Source organism: Peromyscus maniculatus, chromosome 1, assembly GCF_049852395.1.
Source record: "Peromyscus maniculatus bairdii isolate BWxNUB_F1_BW_parent chromosome 1, HU_Pman_BW_mat_3.1, whole genome shotgun sequence".
In the NCBI taxonomy this organism is placed as follows: domain Eukaryota; kingdom Metazoa; phylum Chordata; class Mammalia; order Rodentia; family Cricetidae; genus Peromyscus; species Peromyscus maniculatus.
The window spans coordinates 7,127,620-7,142,803 of record NC_134852.1 but is presented as its reverse complement, the minus strand read 5'-3'; the positions used below and the strand labels follow the sequence as shown (position 1 = coordinate 7,142,803).

Below are 15,184 nucleotides of genomic sequence, written 5' to 3'. Positions count from 1 at the left end.
CCATGGCTGTTGCTGAGGACCATGTCTGGGTGTGTGGTCCTACAGCAGCCAAAGTCTGTGTTGATATCTGTGGCTGCTGACACCATCAAAAGCACTGCTGATGCCAGGGGTCAGTGCCACCAGCAGTGGCCATGATTGATTCCTAGGGCCTTGCTGCCATTGGGACCATGTCAGTGCAAGTGGAGTGCAGAGCCACATGGGAGCAGGCCTTGGCTGCTGCTGTGGATCAGGAATGGGTCTGGGACCCAACAGCAACCAGGATCTGTGGTGCTGCTCACATCTTGTGTTGCCCCAGTGGGTCATAGGAACCAAGTGTGTTGAAATCCAATGCCATGCTGAGCCAGCTCTGTCCCTCCCTGACCCTGCCTATTAATGGACACTGGAGATCTGGCACTGTCTCCCCATGGGAGAGTTGACTCTAGCATTCAAGAAAAATTGCCCCAACACTCACCACAGGCCTGGCCGACCTGGACCAAGTGGTATTGGCTAAGGAGTTCTGGCTCTGCCCCTTGCCTGAGTGTGTGGCCCCAATGATCCAAAGCACCCCGATAATCTACCACTCAGACCCACATTCTGGGCCCACCCTAACAGCTGCCCATCCATGACCGTCTGAAGTGCATGAAGGGCCTGGAACTGCCGAATGATCACCACAGAATCTGCATAACTCAGGGCACAAACAGGCTGTCCAAGAGAAGCTTCTATGATGGCATAGTGATGAAGGTGGACCAGAAACCAGAGGATGAAACCAGACTCATTGCTATGAACATATATGGGTGGGGCTGATTGTACAATGGGGTGTACTGCATGACACAACACAGGTCCTGATGCCACTAGACTAAATGAAGGGTTGTTGGAATGATGGAGGAGTGAGGTGGGTGTTATGTTTGTTTTTAATTTATTTGGGAGAGCCTACTGCAGGAGTTGAGGGTAGTTACTGAGGGACTGGGAGATGAGCAAAATTGGGGTGCATGATGAGAATCTTCCAAAGAATTGAAAAATAATTATGTTTTAAAATAAATAAGTATATTATCAGAAACATCACAAAGTATGTGTGATGTATACTGACTGGATTGAGAGTGCAATGTTTTGGGGCATCATTGTATTTTGTCATTCTTTTAATTCTGCAATTGGAAATGAACTCACTATTTTCTGTTGTTGTTGTTGTTGGGTTGAGAAAATCCCTTCTTCATAATAACAACAACCTCCAACAAAAAAATGTGCACATAAAGCACAATGAAGACTATAGTGGTTTATAATAAAGGAAAATATCACATGGAACTGAGGAAAATTAGAACATATAAAGAGATGAGGACCCAAAACTCACTGGTGGGATGTTATGTTCCCCACATTATAGAATGAAAAGAAAGGATAGAAAAATCTTCAAATCCACAGCAAGGTAGAATGGAAGACCTTTAATGTGGTGGTAGAGTAGCCAGCTGCCCCAATATTCAGGATTTTTCTGCACTCAAAATAATTTCCTGAATCATTTCTCACAACTGATGCCCAATATAAAACATGGAATCTTCTGGTAAATAACACCTGAGATTTTCAAATTTATTTCCCAGACATGGTCACCAGGCAAGGACTGTGACTGTCTCTCTTCTTCACTTCTAGGATGCATTCAAGGACCTTCTCTGGCTGTGGCAAGCCTCAAACAGGACAATCCCAAGAACTATGAGGATCAAGCCAGCTATGACCATCCGGATGAGGTTCTCCACTGTGTGATCCTGGGACTGTGAGGCTGGAGATTGTGAACAGAGATGTCAGGACCAACCAAAGTCACCATAACCTGACTGAATTTTCACTCTGACAGCTCCCTCCCCTGTCTAGTTCCATGTCCTAAGCAGAATTCTGGTTCCATGCCATCAGCAGAATTTTCCTTCTTAATCTGTCATGGCTTCTGACATGTTTTGTGGTTGGCTTATGGTCTCAGGCATCCCTGAGAAAAAAAAGATTTCCTGGGTGTGTGCAGTGCTCAAGGGAAGTGATTCTTTTTTTCGTTTCATCTTTTATATTCTATAGATTCACATTATTCTAATCATATAACATCATGAAAATGGGGGAAGAACTCTTTCTCTGCAGTAGCAGCTTCCTCCTGTTCTTTGACTTGATTTCTTCAGCCTGACTATGCTCTGAGTTCAGAACCGCTGGTCAAGGCTCTTCTTTGAAACAGAGTTTATCTGATTTCAGAGAGCTCAGATGGAAAAATGTCATTTCTGACTTCACAGTAGAGGAGCATTCCTGTGCTCCCAGCCCAGTCTGCAGTATAGAAGCCAGGAAGATAATACCCCCAGGAAAATAACCTTCACTGACTCAAGAGCTGAGAACCCGACATCTAGCCACATAGTCTTATTCTCAGGGTCCCCTGAATATCATCAGGTGGTCAAAATAGTGACAGTCTGGGCTTCTCTTCCTGCACCACCCCACAAGGTTGCCATGATGCTTCTGTTCTAAATCATTAAAGAATAGGCCAGTATTAAGCAAGTAAATATTTATTTTTTAATTAAATAATACTAGTATCTATATTGTAGAGGCTATATGGTCTCTAGAAGAGAAACCATTAGTGCAATGTTCCTAACCAAATATAATTTCTAACTTCATTCTAAATGCTTATCCTTATACCTACAAGTAAGTGTAGTTCTCAACCCTCATCTAAAAAGCTTATTTCACAAGAGATGTGGGAAATCATAGAGATCAACAACTATCCAGAGAGTTACAGGCCTCTGACCACACATGAAGGTTATTTATATAGTATCTGTAACATCTGAAGGGCTCATTATTGTTGGATCACAAAAGTCTTCAAAACCGGTCAAAATGGAAATAAGTGGAGAAGGTGTTCCCAGTCCAGAAACACACTTTTTTTGTTTTTCAAGACAGGGTTTCTCTGGGCAGCTCTTGCTGTCCTAGAATTCACTTTTGTAGACGAGTTTGGCCTTGAACTCAGAGATCCACCTGTCTCTGCCTCCCCAGAGCTGGGATTAAAGGCATGTGCCACCACAGCCTGTCCAAAATGGATACTTTTAAAACACAAATATTATACCTAAGATTTAAGAAACATTAAGGAACTCAAACATCTGGCTCTTGAAATACATTCCATATCCCCTCCTGCTCTGAAAGTGCCAAGACCTCTCATACTCTGGGCCTTCAGCACTTATGGTTTTGAACCCTCCTTGAGGTAGAAGGACTTATGACAAAGGATTTCTGGTGGCAGTTGAGTGAATGAGGAGACTTCCTCACCTGAGAAATGTAGCTCCCATGGGTCACTGGCCTCTGACCACACATGTGAGGTATTTGTATAGTATCCATAACATCTGAAAGGACCACTCTTGCTGGATGTCATGGAGATCTCAGGAAACAGAGCTAAGGACTGTCCAGTATGTATGAGCTGTGCTTTTTGGGACCTGGAGAACTTCAGATCTTCCCCAGTCAAAATGAATGTATCATATCCTTTGGGAGAGACACACTGAAGGGTTACATTCCCAACTGAGGACACCACAGGGCAGGGAAAAGCTGACAGAGTAGGTTTGCTATGGTGGACACCTACAAAAAGAGGACAGAGTTAAATTATACATTGTTAAATTATACATTGTCTGCAGCAGCTGGACTATTGCTGAAAATGTTTAGAGATGTATTTCCTGAGGGTAAATTTAGAGGGTACAATGCACTCATGCTCACAAATAATATGGGAGAAATCAGAAATGTTACTCATGTAGTGTGTCTGCTCAAGGGAGGAGATAAATACCTGTTTTCTAGAAAGAAAGCTAGGAATGGATGTTGTTAATACCCAGGTGACCTTTCTATCTGTAGATCCAAACCTCACCTGAATCCCTCAGGATGTTTATCACAGACTCTCCTCCCTTGACCTTTAACATTGGCATTCAGTTTATGAAGGTCATCCTTTGGGGAGATGTCACATATACTTTTTAGCCTGCTGACATTGGCATTACCTCAGTCAGAGACCACACCAGATCAAAGGCCCTTAAGATATAAAATCAATCTTCATGTTCAAATGTTCTTTGAGTTGAGTTTTGATACAATTATGCCCAGTTGTTCAAAGGCTTTCAATTACACCAGTAATCTTTTTTGCAGAATTGTTCTGTGTTTAAATTTGCTTTCAATAATTGATCTGGTTTCAGATTTTAAGAGTGTGAACTGGCAACTTCTATGTCAACCTGATCGTAGTTTTCCTTATAACTTCATATGGGTCATTTTCCTGCAAGCAGCATAGCTTTTAGGGTGCAAATGGTGACCCTTAGTGACAACTCACCTGTCACCACCACCTCCAGGGCGTCACTCTTCTCAGTCCACCCAGCAGAGTTATAACAGTAACAGTGATATCGTCCTGCATTATATGCTGTCATGGATGGGATGAAAAACTTGGCCCTGTGATCAGACACTGGTGCAGTCAATCTGGCCCAGGATGCTGGGTTTCCTTCTTTATATAGGAAATATATTTGAGTTTCCATTGTCCCCTCACACCAGATTGTCACAGGATTCCCTGAGGTTATCACAGAGCCTGGCTCAGCCCAGATGGTGGGTTTATGGAGGGTCCCTGAAAAGAGGCAAGTGAGATGGATATGGGACTTTAAACAGTTGTACAGTGAATGTGATACTCAGACTTCACCCTTGAATAGCAGGACACTTGGATCCATCTGGAGATCCATATCGTTGCTGACCCTCACCTGCCCCCGTTCTATTATCACAACACCTCTCTTGGTTTCTGTATCTTGACTCCAACAGTCTGCATCTGTATCTGTGGGCTAATCCACCTGTCCTTCCCGGTGCTCACCTTACATTCGGGTGTCCTGGGGAAACCTGTTTCAGGTTCAGTGTCATTCAACAGAGAGACTTGTGCTTCCTCTGAGACTAGATGCTACAATGTGTCTTTTCCTTCTGACAACACTTGAGGATAGCTATCCTCCATCTTTTACTGAGTGTAACGGGAACCACCTGGAACTTTGGTAGAGACAGCCTGGTATATGCATATTGTAAGTACATGGAGCTGGAGAAATGCTTATCCTTAATTAAAATGAACCAGTTGTATCTCTGATTTGAGATACATGAGATGATCACATTGCCTTCTAAGATTACAACATATTTGGCAGTGTAAACTGGGTGGTTTACTTTAGACACCTGGGAAAGATACATATGAAATATTAAATGGGTTCACACAGTCTGGATTGTTCCCCAGACCTGACTAACACATGGGGTTTTATTCAGAGCACACTTTTATCTTAACAGTCACATCTGGGGATTCACATGTCGCCACAGTATTCAAACACTTTTATCCACCAGCTCCAAGGTGTCCTGCATTCTGAAAAGCCAGCAAAGTTGTGAGAGTAACAGTGATATCAGCCTGCAGTGTTATGACAGAAGGGAAGGTGAATTTTGTCTAATTGTTGTGATTCTTTTGAGTCTGTCTGCCCCGGGGTTCTAGTCTTCTCTCTTATTATAGCACATATATTTGTTTTCCTCAGGTCCCCTCACACCAGATGGTTACAGGATTCTCTGGTGTGATCACAGAGCCAGGCTCAGCTGGGAATATGATGGATCCCATTAAAGAAGTAGAGAGAAAGGAGGTGCATCTGTTAGGAGAATTGCACACAGAATTTCACCATTGCAGGGACACATAGGCTGATCTGCAAAACTAGAAGGACACATAAAGACCACTGTAACCAAATTTTTCCTGTGTCCTCTCCAGCTGGTAGTCAGGATAAATCTCTCCTTCAATAGTCTGGACTCTCAATCAATCACCTCGCATCATTTCCTATCCTGGGATCCTGGGTCACTTGTAATTACACTCAAGGGAAAGCTCTGTACTTCCTTACCTGAGACCAGAAGCTCTAACATGCTACTGGGCACTGACCACAGCTAGGGGCTGCTCAAGTAATACCCATAGCATGTGAACCTCCACCTCTGGTTGGGGGTCACAGGACCCACTGTGAACAGGGCTCCAAATAGCACAGGGTGTATATTCTGTGAGGGCAAAGCCGGGGAAAACTTCTCATCTTCCTTCATCAGAATGAACATGTTATATTCATGTTGTGACACACATTGCAGGGTCACATTTCCTCCTGCAGTCACCACTGGGCTGGGAATGGCTGACAGCTTCACATTGCTCTGGTGAACTCCTAAGTGAGAAGAGGGCAAAAAACACACATGAATATGGAGTGTGTATAAACAGACCTTCAGATCAACTCAACCTAACGACAGTTCCCAAATCCATATCCTGACAACTATCTGACCATAGACAAAGGCCTCTATTTATTAATTTCAATAATGCTTGCTTTATCCTCATATCCCCATATGTCCCATATGAGAATCATTTTCCCCTCTTCACATATTTTAAAAGGGGACCCTGCTGTGAACATACTCCTTTCCTCAAGGAAAATGCTTGGCTTGTAGAGGGGTCCTCTCACCTGTCACCACAAGCTCCAAGTAGTCACTGTGTTCTAATGCACCATTGGGGCTCTTATATTCACACCTATATTGGCCTCCATTGTTCCATTCAACTGATGAGATATAGAATTTGGCCAAGTTCTCGGTTTCTATAAGGGTTGTTGGTAACAAGCAATCTGGACTTCCTTCTTTGCAGAGATGGTATTCCTTGGCCTCTAAGGGCCCTTGACAGAAGAATGTCACTTGCTTTCCATAGGTTATCACATTTCTTGGAACCGCTCTGAATATAGGTTTAAAGAGGACCCCTGCAAGAAAAAAGGACAGTTGGTTCCCCAAACTCCCTCTTGGATAAGAGCTCTCAGACCCAGGACATTCTCAGGCATCCCCAGCATCAGCCCAAACCTGTTGTTCTCCATCTGCTCTGTTCAGGAGTTATCTGTGATCCCCATAAATGATGTTCAATCTGGGACAGCTGTGAAGACACTCACCTGCCAATGATGGCATCCAGAGGACCAGATGATTCAGTGCTGCAAAAGAGGTACCTGTGTTTGCACTGAAATATCTGAAGGCATCCACTTCCCAGCCATTTAAGCTACTGTGCCTTCCTGATGGCACAAGGTATGGCTGTGGGGTGGATTCCATCTCAGACGAGAATTATCCCTCCCTATCTGGGCATCTCACCTAAAAAAAGCATGGCTGACTGAAACGTTGTCATGGCATCTTCCAATTGCCACAACTTTGCAGATAGTTGGTCCCTTTGACAAATAGAAAGAAACAAATTATGTAGGCTATGAAGGCTGTCTACTTCTCCTTTATGTCATGAAGATGTAATAGGAGCAGCTCTTGAAGAAGAGGAACTACTCTTCCCAGACATACGAAGCTTCTTTCTCCAGTGCTGTGGTGGGTTGGGCTACAGAAAGTGTGGCTTCTGCTTCTTTCTGGTTGTTTAGTTTTTGTGTTGGTTTCTGAGACAGAATCTTTTGAATCTCATGTAATTTTTAGTCTTCTTCCTCTTATCCCTCAGCTTCATGTGGACTTGGATTACAACCCCAAATCTTATTGTGGTTTCAACTTGCAGAACATGTCCATGTAAACTTCCACTTCTGCCTGAATGGTCCCAGTGACCTCAGACCAAGACATAACATAAAATGAACCTGGTGACATTCTGATGGAGCCCCCTCACTTGAGGGTTCACAGAGCTGCTTGGTCTTTTTCTCTCAGAGCTTCTTCTTGCTTCTCCTTGACCATCTTGACCATTTCCTTGACCATCTCCACCAGCCAGACCAAACTTATGGATGGTTTCCTATTCAGCCTTAGAGATCCTTTGTAAAAGTTGTGTGAACTTTACCTGGGGAAACATGAGCAATGACTACTCATCCCAACTGTGACAGAAACAGGCAAGAATCAACATAACTCAAACTGGTTAATAAATAAGTTATATTAGGGTTCCTGAGAAGCATGTGGTCAAATGTCTTTGTTTTTGTGTTTTGTTTCTGCTTGTGTGTTGAGAAAGGATCTTACAATGTAGTTCTGACTGTTCCAAAACTCATTGTGTAGACCAGACAAGATCACCAATCAATTTCAACTCCCAATTGTTGATACCAATGTGCTCCTCTATGCTAAGCAATATTTGAAACTTTTCAGTGGTTATATCTATGAAAAAAAAAGCTTTGCCTGAAACTTTTAACAGCCTCTAGTTCTGAGAGAAGAGGAGTAGCCTCAGGACCCTCTACATTGTGAAAGAATACTGCTGTTTGTAATCAGAGCTACAGAGAGTTCAACAAGGCCAAAGGTCATGTCATGCCTGGGAAGCAGTGATTCACAACAATGGAAGATGTAGGTTGATGCTCCTGGGAGGACATAGCAGAAGGGCCATCCTGAGCACCTGATCTATGAGTTCTTCTAGATGAACACAGAGGAAATTATCAGGGTTTCTATTGTTGTGATGAAATACTATGACCAAAAGGCAAATCGGGGAGGATATTGATTATTTGGCTTACACGTCAGCAATGTTGTTCATCACTAAAGAAAGTCAGTACAGGACCTCAAACAGGGCAAGATCCTGGAGGCAGGAGCTGATGCAGAAGTCATGAAAGAGAACTGCTTACTGGCTTGCTTTCCCTGGCATGCTCAGCCATGCTTCATATAGAACCCAGAACCAGCAGCCTTGGGATATCACCCCCCACCATGGTGTGCTTACCCCTGATCACTAATTGAGAAAATGCCTTGCAGCTGAATCTCATAGATGTGTTTCCTCAGCTGAGGCTCATTCATCTGATGACTCTAACTTTTGTCAAGTTGACATAAAAAAAAAACCCAGCCAGTACACCTGACTGCTTATAAAGTATACACACAAACTCATCACTATTAAGCCACATCCTTTCCTTTCTTGCTCATCACCAACATCTTAAATAACTTAAAAATCTCCTCTGCTATTGGTTCATAGTTCATGTGTTTCCATTAGTTTGACTATTTGTCTCTGTGCTTTTTCCAATCTTGGTCTCAACAATTCTCACTCATACAATCCCTCCTCTTTCTCACCAACTGGATTCCTGGAGTTCCACTTGGGGCTTGGCAGTGGATCTTTGCATCTGCTTCCCTCAGTCATTGGATGAGATTTCTTTCATGACATTTAGGGTGTTTGGCCATCCTATCACCAGAGTAGGTCAGTTCGGGCTTTCTCTCAACCATTGCCAGTAGTCTATTGTGGAGGTATCTTTGTGGATTTCTGTGGACCTCTCTAGCACTTTGCTTCTTCCTATTCTCATGTGGTCTTCATTTATTCTCATGGTCTGTTATTCCTTGTTCTTCCTCTCTGTTCTTCATCCAGGTGGGATCTCCCATTCCCCTAAGCTCTCTTTCCCCCGAAACTTGCCCTTCATTACCCCCACTAACATCCCGGTTCTTCATGTAGATCTCATCCATTTCTCTGTCATTGGGTGATCCCTGTGTCTTTCTTAGGGTCCTGTTTTTTAGGTAGCCTCCCCTGGAGTTGTGAGTAGCAGTCTAGTCATCTTTGTTTTACATCTAGTATCATCCTATGAGGGAGTACATACCATGTTTGTCTTTCTGAGTCTGGGTTACCTCACTCAGGATGATTTTTTTTTCTAGATCCATCCATTTGCCTGCAAACTTCATGATGTCATTGTTTTTCTCTGCTGAGTAGCACTCCATTTTTTATATGTATCATAATTAATTTATCCATTCTTCAGTTGAAGGGCCTCCAATAGCTGAGGAGCCCCCAGCTGGATCTGGCCCTCTGGATAAGTGAGACAGTTGATTAACTTGAAGTGTTTGGGGGGACCCCAGGCAGAGGGACCGGGGCCTGTCCTTAGTGGATGAGCTGACTGTTTGGAACCTGTGGCTTATACAGGGACACTTTGCTCAGCCTGGGAGGAGTGTACTGGACCTGCCTGGACTGAATCTACCAGGTTGACCTGAATCCCCATGGGAGTCTTTGCGCTGAAGGAGATGAAAATGGGGGGTGGCCTGGGGGGATGGTGGGGTGTGGAGTGGGAGGGGGAGGACAGGAGAATTCATAGCTGATATGTAAAATTAAATTAAATTTAAAACAAATAAAATAAAATTTGTTATGGATCCTGAAAAAATAACTTTTAAAATCTCACAGCCTTTGCAAATTCAAAACACAAATTTTAGTCCCTTTAAAAATTCTCATAAAATCCAAAGTCTTTTAAAATGCAAAGTCTCTCAAATATGGACTCTAATAAAATAACTTCAATAGGGAAGAATCAGAACACATTCATGATCAAATCAAAGCAAAATGAAAATTGGAACCCTCCAATATCTGGGATCCATTCACATTGTTCTATAATCCTCAAACAGACTGGCGTCACTTCTCTGACTCTGACGTCTGAAATAAACACAGCTCACTTTCTCAGATCTGCCTGGCTGCTCTCCACAGTTACTATTGGTCTTGGTGTTTATCCTGTCATACTGGCATCTCCAAGGCACAAGGTTCCTCTCCTGCAACTGGGCTTCACTTTTACCAATATCCTCTCATAGACACTCCTCTTGGTGCCAAGGTTCAAATTCTTGGCAAGACCCCTTCAGTCCTGAGCTTTCAACTGCCAGTGAGGGTGCAACTTCACCAATGGCCTCTCCTTTTCTCATAATGTCAATCCTCTGCTGATCTCCATGACCACTTCATGCCTTCAAAGCCAGAATCACCTGTGTGATTCATACACATTACCAAGTCAGGCTAAATCACCATGTCCATCCTTGGCTGCCTCTAGAACACAGCTTCTCTGTGATCTCAGAAATACTTTCAGGCAGATTTCACCTCAGTAATGCTGGTCTCTTATTAATCTCTGCTACTATCTTAGCTCCAGCTGACCAGCTTCTATTTTCCCAGTATCATAAAGTTTTTACTTCAGTAATTCTGGTATCTCGTTAATCACTATTGATTCTTCAGCTCTAGCTGACCCCAACCACAGTATTGCTTTAGTAACTCTTGTATCTTGTTAATCCCCAATGATTCTTCAGAACAGGCTACCCAGAAACACAGGATTTCTTTAGTAGTTCTGGTATCTTGTTAATCACAGTTGATTTTTCAGCCACAGCTAACCAGAACCACATGTTCTTAATTCAAAAATAGAAAATGGCCCTCATATTGTCTTTAAACTTCCCTCTGATATTTTACAAGCCAATCAGGCCTCCATTTTCTGCACTTCTCTCAATATTCTTATCTTCCAAATTTCCACATGACATCCTACGGAGGTCTCTCAACACTCAATGGTTCTTCTAGTAGAAAGTTACAATGTGCTTCCACAATCCCCCCAAAAACATGGTCAGGTCTGTCACAGCAATGCCCCACTGCACAAGTACTAATTTGTGTTAGCTTGGGTTTCTATTGCTGTGACAAAACACCATGACCAACAGGCAAGTTGGGTTTATTTGGCTTACTCTTCAGAATTCCCGTTCAATGCTAAAGGAAGTTGGGACAGGTACTCAAACGGGACAGCTTTTTGGAGGCAGGAGCTGATGCAGAGGCCATGGAAGGGTGCTGCTTACTGGCTTGCTACCCATGGCCTGCTCAGCCCTACTTCTTATGGACCCCAGAAGCAGCAGCCCAGTGAAGGCACCACATACCATGCACAGGGCATTTCCCCTTGATGACTAATTGATTAAATGACTGACATTTGAATTTCATGAAGACATTCCCACAACTGAGGTTCCTTCCACTGATGACTCTAACTTGTGTCAAGTTGACACACACTAAACCAGCCAGAACACAGGGAAATGATGAAGGAAACATGGTATTCTCATGGTTCTGTATTTGATACTTTTCTGCTAAAAAGTCTTCTATAGATTCATTGGTCTTTTCTTACGAACATACATGAATTTTATAGGTACATCATCACAGCATTCATACCACTTTGGTATTCCTAGTTCATTGTTCAGAATCCTTCTGGATTTTGTGAAGGTTGATTTTGATTGAATGCCTGTTTATAAACAAATGTCCATTCCAACTTAAATGTTGTTAGCATCTCAACTATGAGCTACAGCATCTTGCTGACTGTCTAATATCAGTGTCATTTTCACCACATTTATGGTTTCAGGATGGCATGTGACTTGGAGGAGTAAGGATTGGTGAACTTTCAGAGTGTTTTACAATGTACTTGGAAACAAAGTTATTTGGTTATGTAAATGATATGGTGAAAGAAGCTGGGACTGCTCTCCTGGTTTGCAAAAAGTGCATACATTAGGTCTAAAATGTAAAGGTCACCAAACTACACTCAATAGCTGAAAAAAAAAAGAACTGAAAACAAAGTTCCCCAAACACTGTGTTCAAGGAAGGAGGCTAAATTTGTGCAGGCCTTGGACCTACACTAGTGAAGGACCATTACAGGATGACAGACTTCTTCCTCCGTGGTTGGTGGGGTAGGGTCAGGGCTCCAAAGGATTGTTAGTAGCTATGCTCTATCGGCAGATGGGTACTGGGAAAACTGATGCCACCACCTGTTGCCCACATTGATAGCAAAATAGATTAACAAGCTTTTACCCACAGGCATGTTATCTCATATGTTGGTATTAATTTCAATTTGAAAGTCAGACTGAACCCATCACTGGGAGCAGAATAGCCTGTATCTCATGCAGATACTCCCACATATTATCTCCATCACTAGTTCTACTTATTGACCATGAAAATACCAAACTCAAGCTTTGCTTTTCCCTTCAATATGTATCAGTTCATTTTCTGTTTCTAGAGTTTGACAATTGACACTGTATCATTATAAAGAAATGTGGTTAGCTTAGCTGGCAATTTTGAGAGATGTAAATCCAGTACAGAGCCACCTGACCTGTTCATCCTCTGATGGGGATGTTGTTTGCTGTGTCACAGAATGCTAGAGGACCTAAAAGGAAATGGCCAGGTACAGAAAGAAAATAATGGATTGTGGACATTGAATTGTGTACTAATATATTCCAGTAGGAATTCATCATGGTCTATGGGAGATAAAGTAATAATGTAGGAGGGAGATCATCACATGTATATGATTTTTTTATTGGATATAAAGTTAAAGATCTTTCCAGGGCAGAGAGGCTCATGATGAACAATGTGTTATGTGGTGACATATAATAAGGAAAATATCACAGGAGACTGAGGAAAGGCAGAAAATATACAGAGGTGATGCCCTAAATCTCACTGGTGGGACTAGATGCCCCCTCATGTCATGGAATTAAAATAAATGAATGGCAATTCTTCAAATGTCCACAAAAAGTAGAGGGGAAGAGTCGGAGTGTAGTGGTAGAAGAGTTCTTCACCCCAATGTTTGAGAATTTTCCTCCACCTAAAACACATTAGCTTGCTGGATCTTTTCTCACAAGTGATTTACAAAATAAAGCAGTGAACTTTCTTATAAAATACACCTAAGATCATCAAGTTTATTTCCAAGACATAGTCACCAAACGAGGTATGTAATATTCTCTTCACTTCTAGGATGAATCAGGGTCTTTCTCTGGCTGTGACAAGGCTCAAAGTGCAAAATCCCACCTGTGGCTATTGAACCAGGCATGCTGATCCAGATGAGGTTCTTCATTGTGTGATTCAGGGGCTGTGAGCCTGGAGATTGTTGAAGAGCAGGTCAGGACCACAAAAGCCAGCTTAAGATAACTGGATATTGATTCTGAGCAGTTCCCTCCTCTATATTGAATTTGACCTTCTGTTTTGATGCTCTAAGCAGAATTTCCTCTATTCCCAGGCATAAGCTTCCTAGGTCAATTACCGTGGGTTAACTTCTGAGCTCACAAAGGTCTGGATCACCTCACCTGAGATTATGATCTGGATGGGGACACTGGACTATGACAACAGGTAAGGAGAAGAACTTTGAGGGGTAAAGAATATGCAAGAACCCCCAAGGTCTGAGGTCACAGCAATCATGGAGGATTCTGCCTCATATTGTGGATCTTCAGACTTTGATCTTTGATGCATGTATGGATGGGCTGCAACTTCCTTGAACAGAAAGAAAGTGTCCACTGGAACTAATGATTGACACCGCAGGGTCACATTCTCTCCTAAGGACACAGTAGTCCCAGCATACACAGGGAGATTAGGTGTGATGGGGGATGTCCTACAGAGAAGACAAATGAGAGTGAAAGACTACAGTCATGTTCTGAGGCCCTGTTTCAGAACCTAGTCTCTATATTTTAACAGACAGCCCCTTGTCCATTCTCTTATCACTAGACCTATTATCCCTGAGATGCTCATCATCATTTTGACAATGAATTCCAGGTCTCCTCCCAACTGAACTTGTGTCAGAACTGGTCCATCCTAAGTGACTACATTCCTCACCTGCGATCAGGATGTATAGAGTGTCACTAGGGGCTGACAACACAGAGGATAAGTTGTGTGAGCCAAGGCATCTGTACTGACCACCAGTGGAGAAATTCACAGAGCCTAAGATGAAGTTAGCAGGAAATATTCAGCGTGAGGTTGATGGACAGAGACCTGGGGGGACATCATTTTCTCACTCCTTGGACAGAGCAAACCTGTTATAACTCATCTCAGAGGAACAGTGGAGAGTTAGGTATTTTTCAAGGGAGAAGACAGAGCCTTTGTATGGCTATCAGGGAGGGCTTTCTTGAGAGCGTGGATGGAGGAAAGATAGGAAGTCATTCAGCTGGCTCTTGCAATACATTTCATATGCAATTCACTTCTGACAGCTCCATGGCATTTCATAACCTGAGCCTTAGCAGATAAGAGCTTACTCCAGACATCCCATCCACACAACCTCCTTGAGGGTTCTGCAAGGCATATGAGAAATGTTTCTGGTGTCAAACACCTCACCTGAGACATGTATCTAAAAGGGTTACTTGACTCTAACAACATACGTAGGGTATTATTATACTATCCACAACATCTGCAGGGACAACTCTTGCTGGATGCCTTACAGATGTCAGGAAACAGAGAATGGGACTGTTCACTGTGCATGATCTGTGCTTTTTGAGACCTGGAGAACTTTGGATATGCATTCAAATAAACACCCTGTAAAGAAACATTGGAGAATCAAATTCACACATGATATAAACACAGGGCTTGGAAAGGCTGACACAGTAGGTTTACAAAGCTAGACACCTAGAAGAGAAGAAGGCAGCCTGTTAAATAAAATAAAGCTCAAACTGGATCCAGCAGTTGGACTCTGTCAGTTTACTTATGGAAGAATATTTCCTGAGGAAAGTGGCAAAGGTTGTGACACTTAGTGTCCTCTCACCTGTGATCAGCAGCTCCAGTGTGTCACTGTGCTCTGGCCATCCAGCAGATTTGTAA

The 15,184-nt window shown here is 42.8% G+C and overlaps 2 protein-coding genes across 3 annotated transcripts in view; both read right to left on the bottom strand.

The window, feature by feature from the left end:
• Nucleotides 1-15,184, bottom strand: part of LOC102922245 (leukocyte immunoglobulin-like receptor subfamily B member 3) — a 195,309-nt gene that overhangs the window by 55,736 nt on the left and 124,389 nt on the right. The gene's annotated exons all lie outside the window — the stretch shown is intronic.
• Nucleotides 1,398-7,156, bottom strand: LOC143272767 (leukocyte immunoglobulin-like receptor subfamily A member 5). Of its 2 annotated transcripts, XM_076568734.1 has the most exons (5): nt 7,074-7,156; nt 6,420-6,736; nt 4,268-4,552; nt 3,238-3,540; nt 1,398-1,741 (listed from the first exon to the last, which is right to left on the bottom strand). In XM_076568734.1, exons 1-5 carry the CDS (start codon nt 7,112-7,114, stop codon nt 1,611-1,613), a joined length of 1,077 nt encoding a protein of 358 aa, XP_076424849.1. In that variant the 5' UTR covers nt 7,115-7,156; the 3' UTR covers nt 1,398-1,610. The 2 variants fall into 2 exon arrangements, 1 of the variants encoding a protein (XP_076424849.1); XR_013050358.1 differs by lacking the exons at nt 1,398-1,741; nt 3,238-3,540; nt 4,268-4,552; nt 7,074-7,156 and adding an exon at nt 5,857-6,131 and having other exon boundaries at nt 6,420-6,555.

What these genes read in the sequence shown, in the direction of transcription:
- LOC143272767 (XM_076568734.1), bottom strand. Translation starts at nt 7,114, where the DNA reads ATGACAACGTTTCAGTCAGCCATGCTTTTTTTAGGTGAGAT. An exon ending in CTTGGAGCTTGTGGTGACAG is followed by an intron (nt 4,553 to 6,419) that starts GTGAGAGGACCC and finishes GCCTCTTTTCAG; the next exon opens with GGACCCTCCATAAACCCACC. An exon ending in ATGGGAGCTACATTTCTCAG is followed by an intron (nt 1,742 to 3,237) that starts GTGAGGAAGTCT and finishes CACAATCTCCAG; the next exon opens with CCTCACAGTCCCAGGATCAC.